We start from the raw sequence: 18,725 nt of genomic DNA, 5'->3' as shown, positions 1-18,725 counted from the left end.
GAAGAAATGGTACAGCTACGCTAATTCTCTGTCGTAATGTTACAGAGTAACTTGCCACCTGAGCCAGGTTGTTAATACACACAACACACACCAGTGCCTGTTGGAGAATGGAACTCCAACAGGCTACTTTCAAAGAAGCATTTTGCTTTATTTTATGTCTTTATTGCAACACATTTTGATTTCAGAGACTGCCCTAACGATCAAGCCATTACAAGAGATTGCTTAAAAAAACCCCACACTTTCTTTTTTTCACTTCCAGATGAAAATTCTGCATAGTTTTCAGAGAAAAAATACTAGGAAAAATAACTCTGAAACTATTGCTTTATTGTATCTTTTAATATAATTTTATGTTGCACAATAATCAGTTTTAACTAAATGAAGATACTAAGATAATTATCCATAGTAACAATCAGATCAATAAAGTCTCTAAAAATATATATATCTGTTTTGTCTGGCAAAAAAGATCTATCTAGATGTGCTTAAAAAAAAAAAAATCTAATGGGGCAGTTATACTGGTGAAGAAGTTAGGTCAAATGAATCCAGATCTTCTGGTCTCAATCAAGAAAATACCATGTATCTGAGAGTGAGACAGTCACAAAGAAGCGCCAGGAACTGAACTTTCGTGGCTCATGTGATCCAGGAGTACGTGACAAGGTTTTGGCCTCCTGTAAGCCAAATCTGGTTTCTGAAGAGACTTGGATGTCAGAGGCATCCAATGGAATTAAGAAAAATCCAGACTCCAATGAAAGCCTCATTAAAAACCACAAAAAAAAAAATTATGAAATGTACCACAGGATCAACTTTGTGCTGGCAAACAGACTGCAACTTCTGCCACCAAGGTCTAACATTTTGTAAGTTCTGTCACAGGAAGTAAATATTTCTCTATTCTCTAAGTCAATTTCTTTATAAAGAAGTGATGCTATCTTGCAGCTGACAATCTCAATATGTAAACATTACTATGTCAACAAAAAAGAACTCACACTTGCAGCACTTGCATTCAGTACAGTGCATCTGAACCATTGTAAATGGAAATACATACAATAAATGTAAATAAATACATTCCCTTTGAGGAATACGAGGAAAGGAACTGATCTCAAATTTGTATGTGCCGAGTCAGTCACACACTTCAATGAGGAGGCAATCTGGTATAATATCAGCACCTGCAAACTGAGTATTTAGTATGATAAATTGTCTTCTGAAAAGTTGGTACTAAAGACTGTTAATAACATTCCAAGTGCTCTCTAAGAATATTAAAAGAGCTAAACCAAAGACATTTTTAAAATATTTATTAAAAGTCAATTCAAAATGTAATATTGCTTAGACTTGGGGTGAATAAGAGACCTCTAGATATGCTATGTCTAGTCATTTGTGAGGAAGGAAAACAAGAAAAAAAAGTTGAAAGAATTATTACAGAAGAAAACTTCTGTGAGAACAGTTTGCTGAACAAGATCTGCTTCTATATGTAAAAAAAAAGAAAAAAGAAAAATAACTTCAAAGCGAAGGCTGACATACTTTGCCTTTTAAGAGACTGCATCTGTATCTTCAATATGCAGCATCAGATTCAATATAGCTGCTTTAAAAATGGTTTCTGGTCAGCTTGACAGCGTGTGACTGCATTGGGAAGTTATTTCAGAGGAACTTTGCCATGCCTGTGTGGCTGAAATAGTTACCAGGGCTTGCTCTGTTCGTATTCTGTTTGAAATGGCTTTTCCTTCTAGGAATGGAAATACATAAACAGTCACCTAACATTTTAACAACATCCAAAGTCTTCAGCATAGCAGTATTTGGCAATTTTTCCTCCCCTCTCTGAATGCTGAGTTTACACAAGAACCTTAAACTCCTGGGTGTTCTCTATACGATGTAAAAAGTTGATTCTGGATTCTTAGAGGAAATTTCCATTGAGCTTTCCCATATTTATTCTTTTTGGATGAATAAAGCAACTGAAAGAACAGTTATATTTCAGAAATCCGTTTATAGAAATAGATTGTTTCTTGGTAAGTCAGCAAAAGTTGTCATATGTATGTACACGCTCTGTGCAACTGAAGAATTTTTTACTTCAGGAATTTATTTTTAAATGATGGATAGAAACTCTGCACCAAAAAGTGACCTAGTAGAGATTCTGAGATAATGGTCCTAATGACAGCATGATCACTGCAACAAAACCACAACTCCATTACATTCCCAGCATAAGCCTTTAAAGCTTTTATCTGTACAAGCCCAAACTCCTTCTCTGATCTATCCCCTGGAAAAGCCTCTTTCTTCCTTCACCCTCCTCAATGGTTGTGAGGAAGACCAGAGAGACTGGTCTTCTAAATTATGTTTCTGTAACTATGTGGTGTAGGTAGGTGCATGTTACAGATCTGCTATTCAATCTGTACTGTTTATTTCTAGAATAAAGCTCTTATTCATGAAACGGGTGGATTTTAAGCTGAATCTTCAGAGAGTAATGCAATCTTGAGTTGAGTTTGGATTTTACAAACAAATGTCAATTATCCAGATGAGCTTCAAACCAGTGAGTCAAGGTACTTTGCAGCTGGTTCTCTTGAGAAATGTTGCTTAAGCAGACAGTCAGCTGGACAGCCATGAATGTTTATTCTATAATTGCAAAATACTGTTTCAGGATGAAAAACATCTCGCCTGAACCACAGTGTCCTTCTATAACTGTAAGCACGTCATGTGAGCCCATATAGTCTTCTAAAAACATGTGAGTCACAGAAGATGATCTCATTTAATGATCCCATGAGACACCTATTTTTTTAACTCTAAATTAATTTCCATTATTCCTTGCCTGAAGACATACTTGTGAGCCAGAGGCTTCACACTCACTTCACAACATAAAGAAATAACTGAATATAAAAAAACCCTTATAGATTTAAACTGAATAATAAGACACTGCCTTGCAACTTCCAGTGTGATAAATATGATCTGCAGTAATTGGGTAATTTTTAACTTATTTACCTATATAAACAAGTCTGTTTCTATTAGGATCTGTGTTTAACTATGAAATATCAAACATTTTCTGAACTGTGGGAAGAGACAATAATAAAAATATTCTGAAATGAAAAACATTCTAAAAGAAAAACATTCATTTATCAGTAAAGACAGCATTTAGGTAAGAGTCAGCATAAACCAGATACACAGTTGTTACAGATAAGACCTTTTTTTTAGGTATGATAAGATCATACCTTTTTCCTGAACTGTAACAACCAAAAAATATAAAGCAATAAAAACCATGAGAATGTATAGACTGGACTAAATTTTATATCATTTACTCCTTTTCTCCTTCTGTATGTTAAATTAAATGTTTATTTTTTTCTTCCCTGTGAGTTCAGCTCACGGAGGGTGCCATTTATGAGGGACGCTGGTATATAATGCTTAATGCTAAACGAGTCACAGTCTAGAATATAATTTCAAACCAAATGAAATTGATTGCTTTGCACAGCTAGTTTTGGAATAATTTAGAAAAGGTTCTTAGAAAAAAACAGATCTCTGTAATAGAGCACAGTGGAAGATCACAAAGTATAGGTATTTCTCAAGCAGAAAAGAGTCTGCCAAAGGGGAAACTACAGTCCTTTCCTCTGAGACCTCTAATGAAGACTGGCATCAGCTGGGTGGTGTGGGAATGACAGCGGGTAGTCAGATAACGTGAACATAACAGTTGGGAATTTTACAGGGAAGAGTAAACATCTGACTTGGCAGATGATATTTTGTTCTTAAGAAAAAAAATATTTATGAGATCCTTATTAGGCAGAAGATTGTACATGTTCTTCAGCCATCTTTACTTAAATGAGTCATTAAAACACTTATTTGAAAGTAGTGAGGCTATTCAGCAGGACTAGAAATAAACCAGACTTTTGTAAGTATCTTATATGTCTCCCCAGACAGTCAGTCACATATATAAAGCACACACAGTTGGGGAAGCAGCAGACAGATGAATACAGCCACAGCTGACTTCAGTAGCTCAAGAACACAACAACTGAAAACCAAAAGACACATCAGTTCAAACAATTTAATATTGTTTCAAAGATCATTCATTCATTAGCAGCTCAACTGCAGTGAAAAACACAGTATGAGATACCAAATTATGGAATGTCCTATAAAGCTATAAATTTTTTAAGTTAAATGATAAGGGAAATAAGTTATCTAAGTAGTATAATCTGCCTTGAATTTGCTCATTTTCAATAAGCAAATTAACACTTTTTTGGAAGAAGAAAATCAGACTTCATTCCAATATTGGTAAATAAAATCATACTTTTAAGAACATACAAATATGAGGATGCTCAATGAGCACTTCGATCATCACTGTCACTGTTCAGAATAGCTAAATAGATCATCAGAATGGAAGTTCACTATCCATGTGCCAGAATAACAAGCTTTATAAAGTAGAACAGAGGAAAATCCACGGGGAACACAGAAAGTTAGTACAATGTTATTTATATGCACTGGTAGTTTTATATTGCACTCATTTCCTGAGTTGAGGAAGTTCAGCTTGCTATTCCAAAGCCTGCACAATGTATGTATTACTGTTATTATGCCTTGCTTTTGAATGCTTTTTATATCATATTTGAAACTACAAGGAAAATAAAATGTAAGCTTGTGATGACATACATTAATGATTCAAACAAATCCATAAAGTTTTAAAGTCTACTCAATTCTCATTACAGGAGAGGCTAAAGAGTGGCTTAGTCGCAGAGTGGAGAACTCAGAAGTCCTTGTTTCCCAGTACGTCTGTGCTAACTGCATGTCTACAGTGTAATTTGTTTCAAGTCAACTACACAGATCCATAAATTTATTAGTGACAAAGCAATGTGAACTAGGATTTTAGTCTTAATATCTAAAGGAGAAAGATTTAGGGCAACTTTCTAAGTCCTCTGCAGATAAAAATTCCACTAAATAATACAAAAAAAAAAAAAAAAAAAAAAAAAAAAGGCAAAAATTTGAAATGTTTCTTCTCCCTGCCCTAAATCCCAAATCAGTTTTTTCCTTGTGTCTTGAGTCTGCTTAGGATCAGACTGAATAAAGGAGTTCAGGAGTCTGAAAATCTCTAAAGTGGGCTGCTGTTGCAAGCTGTGTTTCACCAGTTGCAGACTGACACTCAGCTGAAAAGTTGTCTAATTTAACAAGGTTTTTTCCTCCACAGATGCTCCACAGGTCTGGGGAGAAAGTGGTAAGTACCTGCATGGGCAGAGGTGCTCCTTGTGCAATATCTTATACAGCAGTGGATATCAAAACAAGGGGCAATGAGACCGGCTTAGGTGAAGACTTAATTTCCAGGCACATTTAGCACTTCCTAGAAGGCCAATAAAATCACCATGGTGGTAAACACTGAGGGGGAAAAAAGGAGATGACTTCTCTTCCTAGGGGGAGGCACCTAAAAGCCACAGATCATTAAACAGGTTTAAGTAAGCATTCTTGAGGTCTTTTTGAACTTTTTAACGTGTATAGAAGTGGGAATTCTTGTTTTCTGCAGTTGGCCAGATGGTCCTGACTCATTCTGTCAGTCACAAGGACAAAATGATTTTTACATTAACCACAAAACCTTGAAGCCATAAGTCTTCTCCCTCAAATACCTCCTGCTGAAGAATTTGTGAGCACTGATTTGTTCCCTTTAATCTTGCAAGCTTCTTATTTTTGATCAATGCCTTGACTGTAAAACAAACTATTTCTGTTAACAGAGCTATGCACATACAGCTCATTTATCTCTTCCTTTGCCAGAAAATTGTACAGAAGGCTTCAAAGTGTTGTTCCAGTTTGCACTTGAAGGCACTGGTATACACAAGGCTCTCAAACAGCAACCACCATAAATCTCAAACTCTGTGGACTGATGTTGAAGGGGCAGAGTGAAACAGAAGCATCTATCCTTCTTTCATACCACTTCGTCATCACTCTATAAATACAGATACTGTCTACAGAATAAAAGCAGTCCAGTAACCAACCCGTGAAACAACAAATTAGTAACCAGTAAGACTGGCGCTTTGATGATTATTGATTATTTGTAAGATGTCTGTAGAAACATATATAATGCATCCTTAGTTTGTATACATATTATTCTTATATATGTATGTATAAAATACCTATAATATAAATATTTATATAGGTAAAAGTCTATACTCTTCAGGTTGCTAAGACAAATCTAAGACTAAGGATCCATTCTTCTCTGTCCTGTAACACGCAGCTAGGATTCCAAAACAGTCAGTTAATGAGATTAAAAATGTACACATGTTTTAATGCAATTAAAACAACGATTTGCCCTCTTAATGCAATACAAATTATTGTTTAATGTAGACCAAAAGTGTAGTTTGAATTATCTCAATTATTGCAGTTTTGGCTTACATTCAGCTATGTTAGAAACCCCCTGCAGAAATCTGCCAAGAGGAAAATAAGATACAATTACTTTTATTGAAGTATAAACTTACATACCTTGGCCTCCGAAATGCTAAACCATATTGTTGGCAAGCCAGTCCCACAGTGGGAGTATAAACAATAGGCATGAACCTTTCAATGTCAGAAGTCAGCACTTTATAGAAAAGCTTTTCATTTCGATCCTGAAGACTCATTAGTAGAATATATCTGTGGAGAATTGCATATAATTAGACAGACATCAAGTGAACATATAAAGTAAATTTAGAAATACAAAGGTGTTTAGATAATTAAGTAAAGCTATGTTTGTTCTATAACAGCCTCTTTCTTGTTGAGAGTATTTAAATTCCTCCGTGTCTTAGCACAAATCGTTCAGACACAAAGGATAACAAACTGGTTGAGACAGAGAGAAGCTGAAACCATCACGAAGTTGACAACCTCTACATACTCAGGAAGCTAATCCCTCTCAGGTATAAAACACTATGCTGCAATTGAGTTTTTGGTTTGTCAGAACCTAATCCGTACATATCAGTTGTTCCACTTGAAATGAGACCATCATTAAATAGAACTTAAACAAGCTTACTCTCTTGCCCAAGGAAATGAAACTAAAAATGTTAGCTTTTTCTGCTCTTGCCTCAATAGAAATTTCTCTTAAATCCAGACTCATACTTCAAATAAATACTTCACCTGAATACTGTAGGACAAAGCTTTCAAAAACAAAGCATACACATACGGCCTTTCATCCCTGAAATCTGTGTTTGTAATGAAATCTGCAACGTTTTATCTCCTAATGAAAATAAATTTTTGATTGCATTTGAAGAAGTTTTATACTTGTTTAAAAAGAAAACCAATGAGAAAGACAAAAATCAGAGAAATGAGAGTGAAAAAAAGTTCATGCTTAGCTTGATCTGTTTTTGACTACCATCGCTTTAATACTGAATAAATACACTAAAGCTCCAAGATCCCAACCGGGAAGCCAAATTTCAATGCTGAATATGACAGATTATATGACTCTATGAGTGAATTCAAGTTATACTAGTTCACAGAGGTATGACTCTGGTCACTTAGTGAACCCTTAATATTTAGGAATTTGATGATCCTAAACCTCAACTCTCTATTCATTAGTTTTAGTAAGGTTAAGTATTACTTTAAAAATTAAGCAGTCTTCAATACCAATAGGCTTACATAAAAACTTTAACTTAAATTAGGTATACAATTTATGTAGGTTTTTTTTTTTTTAATTTACAATGGATTACTACTTACTTATACTCAAAAAGTTTAATATGCCCATCATTTTATTACACAAGTGTTGAGGAAATGTATACAGCACATTCATTCCAAAAGCCTGGAGGTTCATGTGCTTAAATATTATTCACATTAACCTTCCTTCAGCATACTTACGCATCACATGCACCACTAAAATCTAATTCATACTTTAGGAAGACACAGATAAAGTCTGGTAACTACCTTACAAAGAACAGTTCAGTAAATCTGCATTTGTTTCGTTCAATATCCCTGTATATAGCGTTGCTTTTGCAATCTGCTCTGTAAACCTTTAACAAGCACTATAAGCAAGGCTAGTGCAGCCAGTTTGGCAGCTGGTGACTGTAATGAGGTGACAGAAGTGAGGCAAAACAGTGTCCCTCCCCTTGTGTCACTAAGGGTACTGCAGACCCTAAAGAGATAAAGATCTAGAAACCAAAGAGTTGAAGATGTACTCTGAATACCATCACCATGAGACATCCTGAGCCACCTTCCATCATACACACTAGTTTTGAATGTTCTCCAAGGTTAAATTATATCCTGCACTTGTAGTTCTTAGCTACAAATACACATACATACTAATTTTCTTACATGTTATTACATTTCCCTACTAATTTCCCTAACTTTTCCCTAACCTTTCATTTTCCCAGTATTGCATTATGATATACCATATCTTTCCATGTCCTTGAATTCTTGGAGCATTTTCTTTATTACAACCTTTCTCCTGAGGATGATTATCCCAACATTTACCTTGAAATACAAGCTCATTCACATATAGTTGTGAAAACATTTGAAGACATTCATTTTGTTTCCAGAGGATCTTGAAAGTGATGTTAGAGAATACCATGCATACTTTGGCCTGCTCTATACCAGAGACTGCAAGCATTCATGCAGGCTACATCACTATGTTTAGAAGCAGTTGCCGGTATATTTTTTTTCTTTTTATCACTTTCATTTAAAATTAGGTATGGCTGCTTAAGACTGTAAAATACCTTTTCATCATCCTTTCTTATTACTCAGATCTTGCAAAAGAAATCTTTTGGAAATGAAATTAAAAGTTTAGCAAAAGGCTTCCTCCAGGACTTCAAAGCAAAAAACTATTTGCTAAAACTCTCCATTTCATTTTTACTGTCCTATAGCATTAAATTGGGGGGGTACTTTCTTATTTGCATTTATCTCATGCCATTTTTATATTCAGGATATGCTAAAGAAATTGCAAAGATAATAACTGCATACTACTTATAATCAAATTTTCAAATATTACATTACAGAAATATTATTATAAAGTGAAAAATATTTCTAGAGAAGTGCAATTTTGATCAGAAGGCTACTTTTTAGTGGCAGGAGTAAAATATCTCTTCTTTTTCAACATAGTAAATTGCTTAGGGGTATCAACTTTCTCAAAATTTCTTTCTTAAGGGGAAAAGCAAAAATGCTTCATCCTCCATGTGGTGTTGGTTATAATGCATTAGACAACAAGTATGCATCTTTTAGCAACATTCAAGTAATCTACACAACTAAAAGCATGAAGTGGTTTACAGCATTGTGTTTTAAAAAAAGATATATTTAAATTGTAGTATTTAATGGAATCTTTTACTGAAGGCCACATTTAATTGAAAACATAGTGAAAACAAGCAATAAAACACTGAGAACAATCATTTGTGCTATAAAAAGGGGGAAAAATATTATCTGTCCTCAGACAAGGAATCTTGAATGAAGATTTCAAGGAAGAATTTCAGAGGATGAAAACAAGGCCTGGCAAGTAAAACAGAAGGGATTGCCAAGCATTCAAATTTCAGTACGTCACTTTTCCCCCTTGCCTTTACTTCACCTAAGAACTTTTCATGCTAGTCTGCTATTACAAAGAAAATGAAATACAGTAGCAACAAAAGGATATAAACCAAGTATCGTCCAAAACCCCAAACTGATATAACTACCAGAAAATTACCGATCATTTCTTAGAATAACTGGCCCTACTATCACTGGTATGCATTTTCCAAGGCAAAATGCAATGGTAAAAAAAAAAAAAACCAAACCCAAAGTTTGTTTGCTCTTCTTATCTTGCAAAACATGAGAGCAAATAAAGGAAAGTGGGAGGAAACACTATTATTTTTAACATGTGTGAGATACTTAGCTCCATTCCTTTGCATCATCAGTATCTATACAGAAATGCTATTAAAGACAGAGAAGTTTAAGAAAAAACAAAGTAACACAGCATTCTGAGGAAAAGTGATTTGATGGCACCTCTCCTAATGTTCACACACCCAGTATAACATTTTACCAGTGTGACTCTTTGAAGAAAGAAAAGCCCAGACAGAAGATGTGGCTGTGTCAGGGGCAACGATTTTAGTGTCAATATAGAGCAAGAGACAGACAATTAAGAACATACAGGGGAGAAAAAAAAAATTAAATTACTTGCAGAATCCATTGCAGCTTTTCCAAGTTAAGTTAGAGGAATAGAATCATTTCCTGTTATTGGTTTCCTTTTTGCCAAGCATACCAGGCAATATATTTGCTGCTGTTTCACATTCATTTTGTGTATGAACTCTTGGTATTTCAGAGCACAGCAATTCCATGCTGCAAGTCAGCAAAGGAGTTTCAGCCATGCCAAAACCTGTCATTGCCATGGTACTTAGCTTAATGAATTTACGCACACCCTCTTTCCAATCAAAACCAGGGCAAGCTACGGTCCTGCCAGCGTAAGATGCCGTTATACACAGACTTAATGTTTCATGAGACAATACCCTTCTGTCTAAGGTACTTAACAGCTTCTACCTGTGCAATATTCAAATGCTTGTACTTAATCTTTTGTACGAGTGAAGACTATGCCAGATGCATACTGGAAGAAACATTCTTTTTCTAGAATTAGTACGTTCACATTCAGTAAAAGGCAATAGCTGCATGCTCTTATGCAAGGCTGTCCTCGAGCACCTGCCTGTACAAGGAGCACTTGAGTTTTTCTTTCAAGTTCCAGTTAAAATAGACAATGTCTTCTGGCATCCTCCGTCAGTGAAGGTATTCAAGGAGTAACTGTGGTAGGATCACAGTCACTCTTCCCTCCAAAATGCTTCGATACAAGTATAAGGACAGGAGACCAGAGTTCTCATATTGCCTTGAAAGGCTGAGCTCACACACATGTAATGCACATGTTCTCAGATCCGGATCTCTATTGACATACTCCAATAAGATTGTCAGACACTTGACTTATAAACACGGCTGCAAATCACATTTTGCATGGGCAAGTTTTTGCACACTCAGTCCACACAAGCGTTTTATCTCTGCAAAGGAGCCCAAGATGTCATGGTTGACAGTCTTCAAAGGAAGTATCTTCTGCATGCAAATGTTACCAAGCCTTTCAATCAGTGGTCTTAAATGTAAACCCGGACACGTAACGCACAAATGATTTTATTTTGCTAAAAACTGGAGAAAACACCACAGCAATATAATGCCCCACTAATATAAGAGGAAAATATTTTTTTATCAAAGCATAGCATGACATGAATAGTCAATTTAAGCCTGCTGGGTGTTCACACAGAATACAAATATGATTTCTTAAAGAAACAGTTTCATTTGGGAAGGACTTGTGCATTTATATATTTTAAGTGCTTAAGAGCCAACCTGATTTAATTTACACAAATTTGCATTGATCCAAGATTAACCCTGACAGCTTATTTCTTAACTGCTATGGACCTGCGTTACAAAACCATAGACTAGCTGAGGTTGGAAGGGACCTCTGGAGAACGCCTCATCCAATCTCCTGCTCAAAGCAGAGTCAACTCGAGCAGCTTGCCCAGGACCATGTTCAGTCAGGTTTTGATTATCTCCAAGGATGGAGACTCCAGCCCAGCTTATCCATTATAAATGGAGCCACACTGTTTATTCAGAGTGTAAGGGGAAGGAGAAGATACAAATACCTGGACCAAAAAGGTTATGGTTGAGAAAATACCACTGCCACACGCCACAGAGTAAGACTGGGAAATAAACACAGCTTTTAAAATTTTTTTCTTATGTTAATTACTAAATTCTTAACTGAAGTATTTTGACTAGCGATCCCTTTAGTGAGAAAAAAGCCTAACTTTTAATAATTTCAAGTCATTTCTATGAACCAAAGACTTACTAGTTTTCTCAGCTGAAGTACGTCACTAAAACCCTATTAACAACAACAAATTTGTACTGCAAAGCTGCACAGTACAATATAACCTTTATACTAAAAAAGGCATTATACTAAAAACTGGCTTTATGGTATAAAATGCCGTATATAACATGTATATAACAGTCTGTGGTGGGTTGACCCTGGCTGGGTGCCAGGTGCCCACCAAAGCCGCTCTATCACTCCCCCTTCTTAGCTGGACAGGGGGGAGAAAATATAACAAAAGGCTCGTGGGTCAAGATAAGGACAGTTTAATAAAATGAAAGCAAAGGTCGCGCGCGAAAGCAAAGAAAACAAATGATATTATTCTCTACTTCCCATCAGCAGGCGATGTCTGGCCACTTCCTGGGAAGCAGGGCTTCAGTACGCGTCGTGGTTGCTCGGGAAGACAAAAAATGCCTCCCCTTCCGTCTCCCTTTACTTAGCTTTTATATCTGAGCTGACGTCATATGGTATGGAATATCTGTTTGGTTAGTTTAGGTCAGCTCTCCTGGTTATGTCCCCTCCCAAGATCTTGCCCTGCCCCAGCCTGCCATTGAGGGAGGGGGCAAAAATGTTGGGGAGACAGCCTTGATGCTGTGCCAGTGCTGCTCAGCAGTAGCCAAAACACTGGTGTGTTATCAACACCTCTCTAGCTACTAATGCAGAGCACAGTTCTATGAGGGCTGCTATGGGGACTATTAACTCCATCTCAGCCAGACCCAATACACAGTCTTATGCTCAAGACACATGGATGTAATATTGTAATGTTTGCACTTCTGTTTTAAGAATGTCTGGTCACAGGAACAGGAAACAAATGTCTTCCTTACCCAACTATTTATTTGGAAAAGAGAAAATGCAAAAGAAGACTCATAGGTGGGAAATAATGATAGTAATTTTTTGTTTAATTAATTATATACAGACATTAAGCTTAACAGGGACAGATTTGGAAAAAAATTATCCTCTGGAAAACCTTTTATTTGCATTTATTTGTAAACATATCTATATTTATTTATACTTGTTTATTATATGTGTCTATCGCATCTGTATTAAGTGTACTTCAAAAAAAAAAAAAAGTTCCTTTCTTCCACCCCCACCCAAGACAGACAGATTTTTCTTTTCTTTCATTTAACTTGATAAAGCAAGTTTTCTGCAAAGTATTCCCCCAATACTCGGAAACAGTTATTTTTATTTGATGATTCCCATTGTGATCAAAACTTCAGTATATGGTGGTTTATTTTGGTTCGAATGGCACAGCATTCAAACCTTTAATACTCTGTCACTTAAAACTGTTCTTTCTTTTTTCCTTCCTGCAGATATTTTTGCATTTTGGTGAAGGGCCATTTAAATATCCACAATTTTTCGCTAAAAAAATAAAGAATTAAGATTTGGAAATACTGCTATCTCCTCCTGAACTTTACATCGCTAGACCTGTAACTTTCAATCTGTGATGTTTTGAGAAACACAAGTGCTTTTCTCCTATGACCTGAAGTAGGAGCAAAAGTTCTTTGCTAGTTAAGAAACACATACAACAATGGGGTAAAAGGCCTTTTTTCTTCCTGCTTTTAAGTTACAGGTGAATAGAAATTCCTGCAATTCAGGTAGAAACAAATAATTGAAACAGCCTTAAAGTCTTAAATGTCCTGAAACATAGAAAAAAAATGAGCTGTATCACGAAGGGACTACTTCAAGGCAGAGTTAAGGAGGAGATGGGGATGGAAGGACAGAGAAAGTTTTCTCCTATGGTAATGTCAGTGGCTGAAGCAGGGGTCTCCCAAGAAATTTTACGCTTTGCTACAGCAGGGACTCAGACTAAAACATTCTAGCTTGGGAAGCTACTGCTCTGTGATAACTGATAATGCCCTCCCTGAGAGCACTGGAGGGTAGTTAACCTAGAAAAGATATCACATTCATGAGCTCTTCACTCATGTTCTGCCTCCATAAAAAAAAAAAAAGGTTGTGGCAACTTTAAATTATAAAAAAGCCTTGCCACCAACAGGCAGGTATCTAAAAGCCATGTATTACATACAGATAAGAAGACAACCCACAACAGAGAAAAGTGAGGCACAGGGGAAAAAATAAAGGAATAGTGTTTTGTTCTAGGGCCTATATGACACATTTAGAAAAAAAATAAACCAACATTTGAGTATTCATAAATTTTTAAAGCCCTCCCCAGGTTTTTTCTTTTAAAAAACCCAAACACAACAACTCTATATTACATATTCATTTTATAATATTTTATAAATTTTATATTTGTTTTAATGCATATGTATCTATATGCATGTAAAGACATTACTGACTTTCAGTTTCACATGAATTCATTTGCTTCTGATGACCTTTGTATCATTTGGTTATTTAAATAATAAGTTCATGTGAACAGCACTGGAATATAACAATTGAAAATTAGGAGCTGATTTTTTGAAGAAAGCATTCTAGCAGAAGTATATATTTAGCTTAATGATTCCCAATCATCAACCACCACAGCTCGAAAAACACCCACAAAATTTCATCTGTACTACCATAAAAAAAATAAGGGACTCAGGGTTTGATAACTAGGATAAAGTTTCATTGTCATGCTTTACCTGTCTAGGTCAGATGTCAGCCTTTCAAAATTCTTCAGAATACTATAAACCTGGGCATCTTGACTAACAAAGCAAGGTGGCAATAATCCATGAATATTCAGCTGTTGCCTCTCCTCCAAGGTAAAAGCCATGCCCTAAAAAAAGAAAAATAAAAAACATGTATACATATATTTGAGAGATATTCCTTTTAAGAAAATTCTGCAGCAAAGCATAGCACAGGTAAAGTCCGCATCAGAAAAGCTATTTAATATTAAACAGAATTAACAATTATGCAATGATTTTGGAAGAAGTTTTTATTGAGTCATAAGAGAACAGGCCTGTACGGTACAATGATTCCATTCCAGCCCAGAATGAGTTAAGGTCTTCTGACACTGCAAGCCTATTACCTGCAAAATTATTAAGTTACAGCTGAAGAAGAGAGCAGCAGTATATTCTCTCTCACTCACTCATCTCTCTGGCTATCTTCTATAACACAAAGCATGGATAATGTTCATTTTCAGTGTAAACATTATGCTTTTAATACCTGGAAATTTTTCAAGATCTTAGTTATGTCAGATGTTCATGTGAATTTTTAACAGAACCCTGTGGTACAATAAAGTCATCGCTATCATGTTATAGTCAAGGAGCTTGGTCCAGCACCTAGTGAAGTCAGTCAATAGAAACATGGCCATAGCGAGTTCAGTGCAAACTTATTTTGTTTTTCAAATTCACATTCAGTTACAGTAAGGAAAATCTGTACAGACTTACTGGATTTCCTTATTGCATCCAGAAAAGACATTTAAAAGTATTTAGTATGTTCTGTGGACAGTCACAGAATGCTTAACACTTAAATCCAGCTTGTGGATTGGCAGAGACTGCCAAAGAGCTGCTTTTTAATGAGGTCTGTCTGTCTAAAACATAAGCAGAAATTACCCAAGCTATTGTAAGAAAGAGGATGCCTTTACAGCAGAAACAGGACCATGGTTTAGCACACTAGTACCAAGCACTCTGCTGAAGTTTTACTTCGCTGTGGTAACTACAGCCAGGCAGGACTGACAGACAGGATCAGACCTTTGACAGTTTTGGGGGATAAAAAGGAATGTCAGAGGAGTTTCTTCCATGTATGACATATGAAATCTATGCATTTGTTTCACAGTATAGCCGCTGGTTGGTGGCTCCACAGACACGTTACAGCTCTCCTTTAGCATCACGCCTGCACTGCTTCCACTCCAGAATCGGTACTGGCGGACCTGCAAGTGTCTTAAAGGTCTCTCCTAGGTTAATACCAAAAATGTCTATAATCTTTGCAATATGCTTATCATGTAGCTTAACGTCTTCAAAAGTTAATATACTAGAGGTTAGATAGCACTTATTACCCTACCAAGAAGATATATGTGTGCATGTGTATATACACATATATAAACAAGCCATTAGACAGTTACCTAATATTCTACACCTATTGTACAACTATCTACAAAATACTTTGTTTCTTACGAAAAAAGTATTTGAGAAAACACCTTGGGAGACATGAAAGGAAAAAAATAGCAATGTAAAGTTTCTGCATTTACTCTCCTGTAGAAAATAAATACTACTAACATACTTTCACAACTACCTCTATAAATATACTTTTAAAATTTCTTTGTTCATGCTGCCATTAGAATTAGCTGGATCAACAAATGATGGGAAAAAACAGGTAAAGCAAGAGCACAAATGCAAAAGGCATCCTTCAGTGTACATTTGCACTACTCTTGCCTTTTCAAGAGAACAAATTCACAGTCCTTTACACAATGACGTTACTGCCTTTCACACAACATCTAGTGTGCGTCACTACAGTGTTGTGATACAACATGATAAATTCATACCAGTTAGTTTGATTACCTGGACAGCTGCCACCCCACCCGCCCCCCCCCCCCAAAATACTAACCTCACAGGACTTATTCTTACAGAACAAAAATATACTATAAAAATCTTCCTGTCTCTTACTATTCTATACTTCTTACATAATTTTAATCTAAATAATTTTCAAGTGGCTATATCATTGTTGCTTGAAAAAAAGTAGGAAAAAACCCCAACCCTAAGGCAACCCCACCAGACTACCTGCACTAAAATGCCATTAATCAAGTTGTTACCCTTAAGTGAAACGATGACCCAAAAAAAAGGAAAAGAAAAATTTCATAATGAACACTTTACAGAACATCAAACATTTCCAGAACATGCTTCTCCCACACATAGAAATGGAGGAAAACCAAATTTAATAAACATCAATAACTGTTTTGCTATAGCTTTGCGTGCACGCAAGATTTCAAAGTCTTTCAAAAGCGTACACAAACCCTGTTTTTTCTTGTCCCTACATGAATTTTCTGTGGCCAGATATGTCAGGAGTGTCTTCAGCTGCTATCACATTTTGAAAGACCATGGAAGAAGGGAGAATCAATGCTCCTCATGAGTTTATTCAAAGTCGATTTCTCTTCTCTCCAGTAGACTGGTTTTGGCTTTAAAAAAAAAAAACCCCACATAAAAGCTGCGCATAGGTGCTCACATGCACACACACTTCAGCATCAGTTCCAAATGGCTGGACTTTAGGGAGCCGCTTAGTTTTACTGGATCTCTCAGTGCTGGCAATAAAGTGGCAATCCAATTATTCTCTGCATCTCTTCTTTCCCCTGTTTCTATTAGTCAAATTTTCTGAAACAGAAAAAATCAAAAAGTCTGTGTTTTCCTTCACTTTAGGAATAAGATATGGACCTTAATCACTATGATAGGGTTTCCCCTCTTATTGGAAAATATATTTTATTTTAAAACAGACACATGAAAAGTTGATACATCTTGCCAAGTGCCTTTTTAAAAAAATACTTTGTCTTGGAATAGCGTATTTTCCACATATTGCTAAAGGTCCTACAGTAAGTGCTAATTTCTTTTGGGCATTAGTACAGCACCCATTTACACATCCTATGCTATATATGGTTTTTAAATTCTTTACTTGCATACTCTTCTTTGGCACAGATATAATGAATTTTTCAAATTTCTAAGATGGAATGTTAGTTCCTTTTTTCCCCTCAGACACCGTATATGCTCAAAAGAAAAGAATTATCATTAAAACAATTTGCCTGATGATTTAATAAGAGAAGGCCATTTTATGCAATAAATGTATGCTATTTCACCTGCTTATAATAGGAAGAGCTTAACTACATAAGTTTTGTGGTTTATGTCTAAATTTCTTGCACTAGCTTCTCAGATTTTCTTTTCTACATCAGAAATCTTATTTTTTCCTGTTTGAAGTGTTGTTTCCCAGCCATCCAGCAGAGAGGGCTCTAGGTCCAGATTGGTGTACACACTCCTTTCTCTTCCTGAGAGCAGCATTTTGTGCACACCTGGGTGGGACAGACTTTCATCATCTAAAGTGCACTCCAACTATGATAAAAGATATGGACATTTTTATTTTGCATTCTGTATTACAAATAAATTGTCCAAGAACAACAACATGTGACAATCTAAAAGCAGCACAAGAGCAAGAGACTGCAACCATAAGTATTAACCTTTGCCTAATTTGTTTTCACTTATTCACTGCTTTATGCATTCAAAAGATAATGTATACATCACAGAGATGCAAAGTATAGCTGTTATTAAGCCTCCCAGCTAAGAGTTTGTAGTTCTTCGAGGGTTGGGTTTCATATGCTTCTTTATATGCTCTGGTTTTGGTAAAACTAAGTTGTTCTTCAGCCACCTCATTATCTTTCTTTCTCACAAACCTTCTGGCGGAACTGTTGGGTTGGGTTTTTTTATTGCTCCTTTGACACAAATGCCCTCTCGTATTCTCAATTGTACAGAAAGCTCTCTAAGTCTGGCTTTTTGGTTTTCATTTTCAAGAAGTTCAACTCATTCAAATACATTTCATTTTGAATTTGTTTGTCCATGTGTAATGTTGTGAAGTTTTGAAATTGTAGCAGTGATTTCTATTACTGCACATTGCTCAGTATTCTTTCATTATTTAATCTCTATCAGTTTATCAGCCCAGCTCTAACTATACATCCTCTGCCCATCTTCTCTCTTTCCCCCCCCCAAACCCCTCAACTACAAGGTTGTTTTAGTGGAGTTACATATACAACAATTCTCTTGTTTTGTTGCAGTACTGAAAAGCCATAAAACAGAATAAACAGCACAACATCATCTTGCATCAAATAGCTTTTTGCACTGGCTTTTGACTGAATTCTCAAGCAGTGCTGGAGAAGACAGAGCACATTCAAAATATTTCAAAAGCTGTCTCAGCCTCTGTTCACAGTCAGCAGAGACAAGTCTTATCTCTTAATAATACAAATCAGATTGCATTGACACAGTTTTTGTTCAGACAGCATATCTGAAGCTCATCCAATTGCTAAGTCTATATAAACTTCTCAAGGAAAAGAGAGTGCACT

General features: G+C 35.9%; 1 protein-coding gene across 2 annotated transcripts in view; it reads right to left on the bottom strand.

Moving 5' to 3' along the window:
• Positions 1-18,725, bottom strand: part of ME1 (malic enzyme 1) — a 187,561-nt gene that overhangs the window by 123,420 nt on the left and 45,416 nt on the right. For both annotated transcript variants that reach the window (XM_030040684.2, XM_030040695.2), the window contains exons 2-3: positions 14,335-14,468; positions 6,421-6,570 (exon numbers count right to left, since the gene is read on the bottom strand). In XM_030040684.2, coding sequence (XP_029896544.1) covers positions 6,421-6,570; positions 14,335-14,468 — 284 coding nt within the window. The remainder of the gene's footprint in view (positions 1-6,420; positions 6,571-14,334; positions 14,469-18,725) is intronic.

Source organism: Aquila chrysaetos, chromosome 2, assembly GCF_900496995.4.
Source record: "Aquila chrysaetos chrysaetos chromosome 2, bAquChr1.4, whole genome shotgun sequence".
NCBI lineage: Eukaryota > Metazoa > Chordata > Aves > Accipitriformes > Accipitridae > Aquila > Aquila chrysaetos.
The sequence above is the reverse complement of the archived record's forward strand: the minus strand, read 5'-3'. Positions and strand labels throughout refer to the sequence as shown.